General features: G+C 41.1%; 1 protein-coding gene across 10 annotated transcripts in view; it reads left to right on the forward strand.

The window, feature by feature from the left end:
- The window catches only part of ANKHD1 (ankyrin repeat and KH domain containing 1), a 170,632-nt gene that overhangs the window by 157,296 nt on the left and 460 nt on the right, over positions 1 to 12,876 (forward strand). For 4 of the 10 annotated variants that reach the window (XM_053566458.1, XM_053566460.1, XM_053566462.1 and 1 more), the window contains 6 exons: positions 1,430 to 1,606; positions 2,622 to 2,873; positions 3,352 to 3,527; positions 4,457 to 4,621; positions 7,980 to 8,089; positions 12,685 to 12,855. In XM_053566458.1, coding sequence (XP_053422433.1) covers positions 1,430 to 1,606; positions 2,622 to 2,873; positions 3,352 to 3,527; positions 4,457 to 4,621; positions 7,980 to 8,089; positions 12,685 to 12,855 — 1,051 coding nt within the window. Of the gene's footprint in view, positions 1 to 1,429; positions 1,607 to 2,621; positions 2,874 to 3,351; positions 3,528 to 4,456; positions 4,622 to 4,880; positions 5,379 to 7,979; positions 8,090 to 12,684; positions 12,856 to 12,876 lie in introns of those variants that run through there. The other 6 variants (XM_053566463.1, XM_053566467.1, XM_053566464.1 and 3 more) reach the window with 4 other exon arrangements.

The following is a 12,876-nucleotide window of genomic DNA, read 5'->3' on the forward strand; positions in this document are numbered from 1 at the left end:
TGGGTGAATTATATGGTTTATGAATTAAATCTCAGTAAAGCTATTAAAAATATATTATGTGGCATCTATTTATTTGCCTAAAATGTAGCTGTTAAAATCTTTACAAAAGACTGACAAATTTCACTGTAAAAATATTGGTAAGAGGCTATTACAGAAATGATTATTTTTCTACTTTATAGAATTTTTTTTTTTTTTTTTTTTTTTTGGTAGAGACAGAGTCTCACTTTATGGCCCCCGGTAGAGTGCCATGGCCTCACACAGCTCACAGCAACCTCCAACTCCTGGGCTTAAGCGATTCTCTCGCCTCAGCCTCCCGAGTAGCTGGGACTACAGGCGCCCGCCACAATGCCCGGCTATTTTTTTGTTGCAGTTTGGCCGGGGCTGGGTTTGAACCCGCCACCCTCGGCATATGGGGCCGGCACCCTACTCACTGAGCCACAGGCGCCGCCCTACTTTATAGAATTTTTAAAACCACATTCGGAATTCTCAGAACCCTTAGGTTGTCCTAACAATATTTTGGTTAACAATAGAAAATATAATTTTTCTCCCAGAAAAGGGCACATGTTGCCTAGGACCATAATGACAGTCTACAGTAAGCAGAAAACACATCAAGTTGTCCAAATGTCTAAAATAGGCAAATCTGGAGAGACAGAAAATAGATGCGTGGTTGCTTAGAAGTGGAAATATGGTTGTGGGGAGGACAGTGAGTGGCAGGTTATGAGTATAGAGTCTCTTTTAAGGGAGACAAAACATCCAAGTGATGGGAGAAATCAAACTGTCTGAAAATGAGATCTGCTTGAGATAAGTTTTGATGATTTTGATGCTTTTATTAACAACATTTTCCTAAATAAGCACCTATAGTGCTTTTCCAGACCCTTGTCCTATTTTCCTAATTCATTCTCCAGAGAAATCAATGGAATTTAAGAAAATGGCTAAGTTTAGGTTTATACAAACTAGATAGAAACTTTGATAAAATCTGTAACTGTTGCTTTTTTTTTTTAATCAGATAGAAGACTGAAATTATCCTTAGTTTAATAGTATGCTTTTCCTCCTTATGAAGAAGGAAACATTGGTAGATCTTGTTACTCATCTTCCATAGGAAATGACAATAGTTATATAGATGAAAATTTGTAAAGTTGTACTTTGAGGTTTACCACAAAAGAAGTTACTGTTAACCACTTTGTTACAACATGCTTTCATTTCATGTCTTCAAAAGCTTTTGTGATTTGTCCAGAACACTACTCCAGGTGACTGCCATTCTTAAACATTGGGTTCACTTTTCTACATCTGCAGTATCATGTAAAGATTTGCTGTGATCTACAAAAATGAGCTACATGCTATCTTCCTTTTCAAAAGGAAATAAGTAAACCTTGAACTTCTAATTTTAAAGCTTTGGCTAATTGGATGTCTTGGACATGTTTTATTTCAGGGTTACCATCCATTGACCCATCAGGCAGCTCCCAATCTTCCTCTTCTGCTCCTCTGGCAAGTTTTTCCGGCATACCAGGAACGAGGGTTTTCCTGCAAGGGCCAGCTCCTGTTGGGACTCCTAGTTTCAACAGACAACATTTTTCTCCCCATCCTTGGACAAGCGCCTCAAACTCATGTAGGAATCCTGGAGGAACTCTTCCCAAAGAGTTTTAAATAAGTTATTAAACATTTATTTAAGGGAACACTGTGTTTTAACATTAGTAAACTAGATGGTAGGCAGATACTGAAGGTTTGTATTGTAGTCATGTCAAATTTATCAGTCATTTGCAGCATGGAAAACTTGAGAAGTGTCAAGCTATTCCAAGCCAGAAATGTTTACACTGGGGCTTGGATCAAGAAAAGAGGTACTACAAGTAGTTTTACAAAAGGACCCTTTGAGGGCAGTGTTGTAAAATTAGTTCTCAAATCTGAAAAGAAGAATTTATGTATATGGTCAGTTTTAGTATGATTTCTCATTTTATGAAACTGTATTATTGCTGTTTATAAGTAAAAGTTTTCCTTTGTTCTGACTTATTATTTCAATATTTAGAGCAGCTAAAGTATGTGGAATTGAACAGGATTTCTTTTTTTTTTATTTATGATCATCAGGAGGTAGTGAGTAATAGCTTTTTTGGAAAACTACCCAAATTATCCAAGAGTACCATTAGGAAACAAAGCTTTGAATTAACCTATAATCTTTTGCTAACATTTAATGTTTCCTTTTTAAGGAGGAAAAAAAGGGCTGTAGAAAGGAAAAAACTAATGAGTATAGAGGGCTACCAACTGTTTTACATATAATATGCTAAGAACTGTGTGAACATTGCCACATTTAGTTAATTTGAAATGTGACAATACACATTTTGAGAAGATCATGTAAAGCTAGATAAAAGTAAATGTGGCCTGTTTCCTTTCTATCCTTGTTCAGTTCAATTGTGAAAAAAATGTTTTAGACTGTTTGTTTCATGCTAAATATAGGCAGAAGTAGTCTAGGATAATGTGTATAGAATTATATATTTTGATTCAAATGATCTTATAAAATGAAATTTTTCTCTACAGAACCTAAATTGTGGAGTAGATCTTTCCAACAAGGTTTCTCATATTGTTAGAGTTTTTATACGTAATAAAACAATAGAGAAATATTTTGCCACCAGGTGACTCTCCTATTCCATCTGTTTCTTCGGGATCATCTTCACCTCTTTCAGCCACTTCTGCCCCACCAACTTTGGGCCAACCAAAAGGAGGCAGTGCCAGTCAGGATCGAAAAATACCTCCCCCGATTGGAACAGAAAGACTGGCCCGCATCCGGCAAGGAGGGTCTGTTGCACAAGCCCCCGTGGGGACCAGTTTTGTTGCTCCTGTTGGACACAGTGGAATCTGGTCATTTGGTGTCAACGCTGTGTCAGGTACAATAACCTTGCCCTCGCTCTAGAGGGATATCTCAGATAAGTTGTGAGGTTGCCATTAAAACTTAGTTTTTAACAAACAAACAAACAAAACTTAGTTCCTCTGTTTAACGTTCAGTCAGGGAAGAGTATTTCATTTATGAGGAGTTCAATTCCAGAGTCTGGAATGTTATTTGGGATGATATATTGAGTTGATCAGAAATCAAAAGATTCAAAGTGTGCGTCATTTCCTTTTTAAGCAATCTTCGAGTTCTTTTGAGAAAATACTTTTGAAAGACAAAGTAGAGTAGGATATTCAGAGGAGTTATCTTGAGTCTTCTGGGAACTTTTTGTAACTTGTAAGACTGTGATAAATGTACCCAGACCTCTTAAGAGGAAAGATTTTGATCACATTTAGTATGAAAGAGGTATAAAGTGATAATGTTTTATTATTTTATCTAAATAAATATCAAACTCTGTTTTCAATTCTTCTTTCTAGAAGGCTTGTCAGGTTGGTCGCAGTCTGTGATAGGGAACCATCCAATGCATCAACAATTATCAGACCCAAGCACATTCTCCCAGCATCAACCAATGGAGAGAGATGATTCTGGAATGGTAGCCCCCTCTAACATTTTTCATCAGCCTATGGCAAGCAGTTTTGTGGATTTTTCTAAAGTGAGTTGACAAACATCATTGTAACTTGTTTGACACTTTGCCAGCCAATGTAGTCACATGTTAAGGAATATTTTTGTTGACATAATTCTCCCTTTTGTTTCTGTGACTTTGCCATATCTTTTGCTCAATTTTAAGAGTAGATAATATTGCCCACAATAGTTTGTCCTTAAGCCTTCCTGAAGATGTACCTATCCTCTTAAAACATCTGAGAGATTTGTGTTCTGCCACAGCTTTGAGGGAGGCCTCTGTCTCTCTAAAACAGTTGGCCGTGAGCTCTTTGATGCCTTCTTGTCTGTTCTGACAGCTTTCTGCCTGCCATAAAGCCAGATTATGGCTGTCAGTAATCATGTAGAGTTACCCTTTTTTTCTTAGCACATGCTTTATTAGTGAAACTAAAATATGGGAAAGTTGAAACTAAAATATGGGAAGTTTGATTAAATGTTTTAATAAAATATGGAATATGGAAAATTTCCTGATGATTTGATACTGGATTTAGTTTTTTTCTTCTTCCTTGTAGAAAAATGTTGTGGATGCAGACAAACACTTTTTTGCTTCTCAACACTGTGCCATGCTATATTCAGGAGCCTCTAGACTTCTTTATTTTAGAGGTGGGGTCTCACTCTGTTACCCAGGCTACAGTACAGTGGCATCATTATAGCTCTGTATCCTCAAACTCCTGAGATCAAGCAATCCTCCTGCCTCAGCAGACCATAGGCGTATACCTCCATGCCCAGCTAATTTTTAAATTTTTTAGAGATGGGTCTTCCTATGTTGCCCAGACTTGTCTTGAACTCCAGGCCTCAAATAGTCCTCCCGTGTGAGCCACCATGCCTAGCCCTAGAGTTCTTTGAATGAGGGAAATTAAAGAGGTCTAAACTGGTATCATGGAATCATTTATGATTAAATCTTTTTTTTTCCTGCTGTTTCAGGGACTGCCCATTTCCATGTTTGGAGGCACCATAATACCCTCTCATCCTCAGCTTGCTGATGTTCCAGGAGGCCCACTGTTTAATGGACTTCACAACCCAGATCCTGCTTGGAACCCTATGATAAAAGTTATTCAAAATTCTACTGAATGCACTGATGCCCAACAGGTAAAATGGGCTTAACGCTTTTTTATTTTTCAGATTTGTCATGTTGTTCTTTTAATTCTGTGGGTAGTACAAATCCTGAATATCAAAAGTCATGAACCAACCATTTTAATCTGAATTAAATTTTTCAATATCAAGATGATGCCATGTATATGTATTCTTCGTAGGCAGAAACAGTGAATTGCCATTGCATTTATATATTCATTTGTAAATATCTAAAGATTCCTAATTAGAAATTCCAATTTTTCCTCCCCCTTTTCAGATTTGGCCTGGCACGTGGGCACCTCATATTGGAAACATGCATCTCAAATATGTCAACTAAGTTAGAAGGTCTTAACTCTTTAGCCTTGTTTGAGAAACCTATGACTTTGGAAGAACCCTGGGGATTTTTTTTTTTTTTTAATTCTGTCTAACTAAGAAATTTTCTCTGAGGTTTTAGCAATGGAAATTTGATTGTCCATTGTATAAGAACAAACTGATTCCTGTCCACCTGATTATGTTCTCTGGTTAGTTTAGCCATTTTAAACTTAAGATCAGATGAACTTAGTACTGGCTAAACATACTGAATGCTACTTGTATGCAGAAAGAGAATTAGTTGATTACATGTTTCAACCTTTTAGGATGGTAAATACATGTATAATTGTTTACATACTTAAAAGGAAAAAGTTGAGTAAATTTCTTGTCATATAGTGGCTCTAATTAATGTAGCCTGTGTTAATGTGAAATATTTACCAGAATATTCAATAAAAAGATGAAGAGTGTTTAGAAGTGGGGTGTGATCCTTTCAGTGGTCATGCAGGTATCACCCTATCCACATCATAATGAACCAGATTATTAGTAAGATATTTTTAACAGGCTTCTCACATTTTACACTTTAAAGTCCATTTTAGACTGCCTTGAAAAAGCACTTTTAAGACTATCTATTCTGTATTAAACATTTCTTGTTACTTTTTTGTCTTCCATATTGTTTTACATGTGAGAAAGTGTCAAGCCCTAGCAATGTGTCTTATCTAACTTTAGCTGACAGGCCACTGATCAATTTTGCTCTTTATGGATCATGAGATTGACAATAAGAATAATTGGATTTAAATCAGATGACACTAAACAAACTTAGGAACAATCAAATCAGCAACTTCAGGTTCCTTTTGTGCTTCTTGGGTTGTTTTTTTAATCTAAATGCTTTATTTGGTTATAGGTGTTTTAAGTTTTATTTGAGTTGGGGCATAACAGGGGGATGACTCTTCTCATTCTGTTGTATGGTTGAATCAGCTGAGTAATGCTTATAAATATGTTACTTATTCTGGGCTTAATTCCACAGCCCCAAGTATGAACAGGCCGTATATTTTACAAGTTAAACGTAGAAACACTGGGATGGCTTGCTTTGGCCAAACCATAGGCTATGCCAAGAATATGATACAATAAAGAAGGAAAAGTTAGTCCACTGAAAAGTATAGTCGTCAGCTTATTTGTGTTTTAATATAGCTAAAATTCCTGGTCTTACCTATAGGTAACATAAAAAGGAAAACAAGAAAATGTTTGGGCTGATAGGGAAGCTGAAACGTTTTTGTTTTTTCTTTGAGACAGTCTCACTTTGTCGCCCTCAGTAGGGTACTGTGGCATCATAGCTCACAGCTACCTTAAACTCTTGGGCTCAAGTGATCCTCTTGTCTCAGCCTGCCAAGTATCTGGGACTACAGGTGCCCACCACAATGCCCGGCTATTTTTTCAGAGACAGTGTCTTGCTCTTACTCAGGCTGGTCTCAAACTCCTGAGCTCAGGCAATCTACTCGCATCATCCTCCCAGAGAGTGCTAGGATTACAGGCATGAGCCATCGTGCCTGGCCAAGAAACTGAAACTTACATCAGAGCAAAGGATGATGCACAGAAAACGAGTAGTAACTATGGACAGAAGCATACTAGCAGCACTTTCCTATTCTCATGCCAATAGAAATTCTTAATTTTCCTTGCCCAGGTCCTAAAGCCACCATCAGATTAGACACACCATGTTTGTTCTGTGTTAGATATAAACTGGTTCTTTTGTCTTCTGTATCAACTTACATATGAGAAAAGTTAAAGTTCATTTCTTATTATCTATTTTGAATCGATTTGGAAGTGTCATTGGTGTTGAAGCTATTGCTTTGTAGTGATTGATCACCACATCAAGTATTCTCAAGGGACCCCCTGACCTTTGGAGAGGGGTACAAAAGATCCTGTTGGATCACCTACGTATCTTGTTTCCACTTAGCCACTAACAACCAAAAAAATTACCTAAAATTAGTGATATGAATAAAACCACTCTTGATGAAAATATACACTCTTGAGGGATAATATTAAGTATTCAGTAAGATGAAAAGGTGACTTGTCAGTACATTTTAATTATCTAGAGGAGTCCTTAAATTCATACTCTCTACCTTGAGGACAGCAGAATGAGAAATTTTATCTCAGGTCAGGAACTAAAACTTATGAAGGGAAAAGAGGCAATTATGAGAAATTCTTAGGAGAATCGGGAAGAAACAGCAGTAGCAGTTGTGCAGTTGGGAGTAGTTCTTTGGGATACTGTCCTCCTTTCCTTCTTATTAGCATTTCCCTCCTTTCTTTCTATTTGGATCCCAGTAGCTTACTCCCAACCTTATTTTGCCTACTGTAATCTCTTTTTCCTCTGCCTGGCTCTTCCTGGCATTACTTTACTACTATTTTACCAACCTCAACATTGGATAAAACCTAGTTCAGGTAAGAATTCAATTACTTTCAAAATATACAAGGGATATGGGGGGAGGCAGCATGAATACAGTGGAACAAGAATCAGAAACCTAAACTTCATTTTTATTTCTGCTACCTGAAGCTTTATGACTATAGGCAAGTCATTTCACCTTTCTGGGCTTCACTTACCTCATCTGGAAATGAAATTGAACTTAAGTGAACTCAAAAGAGTCTTATAGTTCTAACGTAGGTTTTCTTCTTCTTGTGCATGAGAATATAAGGTATGGGAATATTGGAAGCCATTAGAATGTTTACAGTGCTGAGGTTTGAGAGCCCCTAGCATTGGTCTGATAAGGAATCAAAAGCTTGCTGTTGTGAAGGCCTCTATTGATTTTGAGACTTTAGTGGAGGTAGAAGAAAACCTTGTATATTCATAGTTGGGCCCTCAAGACATTGAGAAACATCCTGCTAAGGCACAGATCAAACCCCATGAGAATAATAGCTCTTTCAAGGAATAAAACTATATCATAAACTTTCTGGACCTACTTATTTCAAAAAGTGTTCAATGTAATAAAATTCCACCACCAATAAAATCATTGATGATGTTTTAAGACCCTTTAAACCTATTGTGGCTACAGTGTGCTGACTTACCCTTTTATAGGCCAGTCTACTTCCTTCAGTCCCTGCTCTCAAAGGGGAAATCCCATCACCTCAGCTAACCAGACCGAAGAAAAGAGTTGGACAGCCAATGGTAGCCTCTCCTAACCAGAGGTAAGAAATCTCAGGACTTGAAACTACAGTTAACATCTTTTCATGTAGATTCTGGCCAAATCCTCCCCTCCATTTCAAGACTGGGGCAAAAGAGGACGATCCTTAGTTTTGAGTTAGTTTATAGAGGGGCACACGTATAGTTTCAAGCCAAACAAAGAGGAGTACTTAGTATACGTGGTTCCATCAACTGTTTAAGACCTTTGGACCACATTGTAAACCCAGGGAGAGGCAAACAAGCCTCTAGGAAAACAGCTGCTGAACATCTTGTTCTCTGACTAGCAAGAAGCACTTTAACCAAGAAGTGTGGCTTATTGTGACGTCTTCCCAGTGGACCCTATACTAGGGTGAAGGGCTCTGATAATGCTGCATTTTCTATTCATCCTCAATGATTTATCATTAGCCAACAGACAGTTTCCTTCGCCTTCACTCCGATAGGCAGTGGGCGAGAGTGGTCTTAAGTATCAAAAACTTGTGTGTTAAGACTACCTCCAGGGCGGCGCCTGTGGCTCAGTCGGTAAGGCGCCGGCCCCATATACCGAGGGTGACAGGTTTAAACCCGGCCCCGGCCAAACTGCAACCAAAAAATAGCCGGGCATTGTGGCGGGTGCCTGTAGTCCCAGCTACTCAGGAGACTAAGGCAAGAGAATCGCTTAAGCCCAGGAGTTGGAGGTTGCTGTGAGCTGTGTGAGGCCACGGCACTCTACCAAGGGCCATAAAGTGAGGCTCTGTCTCTACAAAAAAAAAAAAAAAAGACTACCTCCAATACAGGCCATAAGCCTGGGCTTCAAAACCTAATTTGGAAAACAAGATCATAAATTAAATGGTCTGACAACAAACCTATTTTGTAATTACTTTTAACATTTCTGTTTTATCTTAATAATATTGGTAGGAGTCCAGAGCAGTTTGCCTAGTAGCAGAGACCTTATAGGTTTAATCATATCATATTTTTTGTTTTGGGAGTTTCTTAATTTAAGCTTCTGTGTTCTAATAGGGAAATACTATTGATCCTCTGATACACACTGATATATCCTTCATTCAGGTCGCATAGATGATAAATCAGACTTTCTCTAAAGCCAAATACTAGTTCCCAGCGCTTATAGCACACTGTCTCCAGAAAAGTTAGCTGCAAGCAGTAGTGATTATAGTAGTAGTAATTGCTGCTGCTGTTTTGAAATTGCGATTAGTGAAAGGAAGACCTCACTTCCACACTGATCCTTCCTGAAAATCTTTGACACTTCTCTCCTTGTCCTCCTATTTCTAACTGGTCTTTCTCAATCTCTTTTGGTGAATCCTCTTTCTTCACTATCCTTTGAGTAAATGTTGATGTACCCAGGCCTCTTCTTATGCTGTATCTTTTCCCCAGTGATCTCAACCCATTCACTTGGATTTCCCTATACCCAAATTGGAGTCACTAACCGAGCATTCTCCCCCTGATCTTGAGACCGGCAATATGCTCCTCTTCTTATTTTCCCTATTGTATTAGTTGGGACTACTAGCTACCAAGACTCCCCAGCCAAAAGATCAAGAATTATCCTAGCTTTTTTCCTTTCCTCACCCATTCCTTATGGTAAGATGATCAATCATCTTATTCTTTCTCCTTTATATATGTAAAATCTCATCCACTTCTGTCCATCCCCATAGCTGCTGCCCTTTTGCCTACCTGGTATTAGACAGTCCCAGAGTTACAAACATCCAACTGACATGTGACTCACACTTACAGAGGCTACTACAGGTAATATGTAAATGTACCTGTTTCAACTTACATACAAATTCAACTTAGATCAAACCTACAGAACCTAGCTTGTTCGTAATCTGGGATCTGCCTGTGTGTGTCTTCAGTCTCACCATCCTCTTCCCCATTCTCATGATCAGAATACTTCCTCACCTGGTGTAAAATTTGGGTTATCTGAAGTGGCTGTCTACAATCTACTTGCAAGCCTTACCCCCCAGCACTGCTAAAACACTTCATTTAGGCATCAACCACTTCTGTAAGAGGCTCAGAAACCTTTTTTGGAACAAAATATATACATACTCTTTGCTACCTGAAATGTGATTCTGAGGACTTGAAGCATCTGCATTACCTGAGATTGTATTAAAAATGCAGAATGTCCCTGTAGACCTACTATATCAGAACTCTAATGTTAACACCATCTCTAGATGATTTATGTGCACATTAAAGTCTGAGAAGCACTGACTTATAAAATACAAAATGTTTCGAAATGAATAAAGAAAACAGAGCTAAGGGAAAATCTGGTGAAGTCAGAGCTGAGGTAATACTGATAATTATGCATGTGGTTAAATAATCTTAGTTTGGGGGGGTGGGAGTAAGGCAGTACTGATTTTGAGGAAGCCAAACGGAGAGCAACTAGATAAAGTCAAGATTTTTAGTGTGCATAGATACTAGACATAGTACTTACTCTCCCACCATGTCTCCAGCCTATCATTTGGCACCTACATCAAAAAATTTTACCTCCAAGGCCAAACTCTCTCCAACCTTCCTTTTCATAAAGCTAAAGACCAAGCCCTGCTTACCAGCTCCCTACCCTTCCATAGTTAACTTGTGACCCAGAGATTGCCTTCCACTGGTTATGTCTCCACCTGTAGCTATCCTGCAACTTCTACTTATCCTTTAATTAGTACAGGGATCATTTCTTCAGAGAGCTGGTCAGGCCTTCCTGACATGTCCCTTTCCTGCTGTGCTCCAGGTCATCAAAGTGCCTATCACCCTATGTATTGTCACTGTTTATGGAAGGCAGTACACAACTGTGCTGAGGGGCACAGCTCTGGAATCAGGTTTCCCCTCTTAGAGGGTGCGTGACTTTGGCTACTAACCATACTTTACTGTCCGAAACTGTTGCCAGGAATGTTGCATTAATACTGAACAGCAGCGCTTGCCCCACCTCACCTGCCCTTGGCACCAGCTGTAAACAGTAAATAGCTGAGATGCTGCAGCACGCAGGGGCAGGTCGGCCAATGCTAGGCCAAGAAGAGCTGGAGGTCAGTGCTGGGTCAAGCTTTCTCAGAGCCTGGGCTTATCCGCTAGTGGGTAAGGCGGGACCACCGGGTTGAATGACAGGACGTGCCCCGCCCCGGGCGTGACGTTGCCCCGCCCCTAGTGTTGTCCGTGGCTGCACGTGGTCGGCTGAGTCCGCCTCTGGCAGAGCTACGGTCCAGGACTTTAGCACCAGCTGGTTACCTTCCTGCTCCTCCAGCTCGCCATGTCCACGTCTACAAGCTCCCCGATTCCCGGGGGTCGGGACTGGCTGCCCGACTGCTACAGCACCACACCGGGGGGCATGCTATACGCCACTACCCCGGGAGGTCAGCGGGCCGGGCTGGGGTCCTCAAATTGCGAGCACACCTGCGCGTGCGTGCTATCGTGGGGCGAGGGTGTGGATTTGCGTGCCTTGGACGCGTGTGCAGGCCCCTCTCTGCTGGTTGTTGCTTTTGGGGAAGGGGGTTGAAGCCAAAACTCAGTTCCCAAAAACCTTGAAGTAATAACAAGGCTCTAAGTCTAGCTTCCGGTATGTGGCTGGAATCCTTCTCTGGGGTCTACGTTCCAGACGCCTCGCGCACGTTCCCACCACTCGCGACTTTGCAGCCGGAGTGTAGGAGCCGATATCCTCAACTTAGTGTGGCCTCAGCAGGAAACACTAGGTCCTGTAAAAAGGCTAGAGCAGTTGGGGGAGGGTGCTCCGTTTATGTGCAGCTGGCTGACAACTGGTTGGGCAGGCAGCCTGGGATCACGAGCTGCTGGGTTCTCGACCTAGGGGTTCCTGCCACGCGGAAGCAGAGGGGAGGATAGAGAACAGGATTGGGCCTTTTGAAGATAACTGTAGGGCGGTGCCTGTGGTTCATTGAGCAGGGCGCCGGCCCCATATACCGAGGGTGGCAGGTTCAAACCCAGCCCCGGCCAAACTGCAACAAAAAAATAGCCGGGCGTTGTGGCGGGCGCCTGTAGTCCCAGCTACTCGGGAGGCTGAGGCAGGAGAATCGCCTAAGCCCAGGAGTTGGAGGTCGCTGTGAGCTGTGTGACGCCACGGCACTCTACCGAGGGCAATAGTAAAACTCTGTCTCTACAAAAAAAAATGAAGATAACTGTAGTTACCCTGGGCTAGGCAGAGCTTTATAGAACTTGGGAAAACAGCATGCCCCATGTTTCACTGGGAATGCAGCTCCACCCAGATGATAACCCAGGTGACAGCACAACTGTCAGAATTGCTAATAGCTTCTTGATGGAAGTGAGGCTGAAAAACTTCTAGGCCCCATCTTGTGAACCAAAGCAAGTAAGTTCCAGAGCAGTAGAGCAGCATCTTCAAGTACTTAACTTCCAAGGTTGGTGCTTCACTTAGAGCCAAGACCTGATGTTTCCCAAAACCATATGCCCCACTGTCTTATGGTTTCGTTACATCATGGTTAGGCCTAGAAGTGCTGTGAAGGCTTGTCAGCTGAGATTCTAACTGGGCTGCAAGAGCAGATGCCCTTTGATACACAGGGAAATTTGACACCCCTGATCCCCAAAAAGCTTGTCTTGTGCCCAAGTCACCTCTGTACTCAAGCTCTTGGCTCTTACCTTAGCCCTTACCTCTTGACAGGCACCAGGATCATCTACGACCGAAAGTTCCTGCTGGAGTGCAAGAACTCACACATTGCCTGGACACCCCTCTGCTGCCTCCCTCAGATTCCCGGGGTCACAACTCCTCCAACAGCCCCACCCTCCAAACTGGAGGAGCTGAAGGAGCAGGAGACAGAGGAAGAGATACCCGGTAAGGAAAGGAGAAACTGCC

The sequence above is a fragment of the Nycticebus coucang genome, chromosome 17 (assembly GCF_027406575.1).
Source record: "Nycticebus coucang isolate mNycCou1 chromosome 17, mNycCou1.pri, whole genome shotgun sequence".
Taxonomy (NCBI): Eukaryota; Metazoa; Chordata; class Mammalia; order Primates; family Lorisidae; genus Nycticebus; species Nycticebus coucang.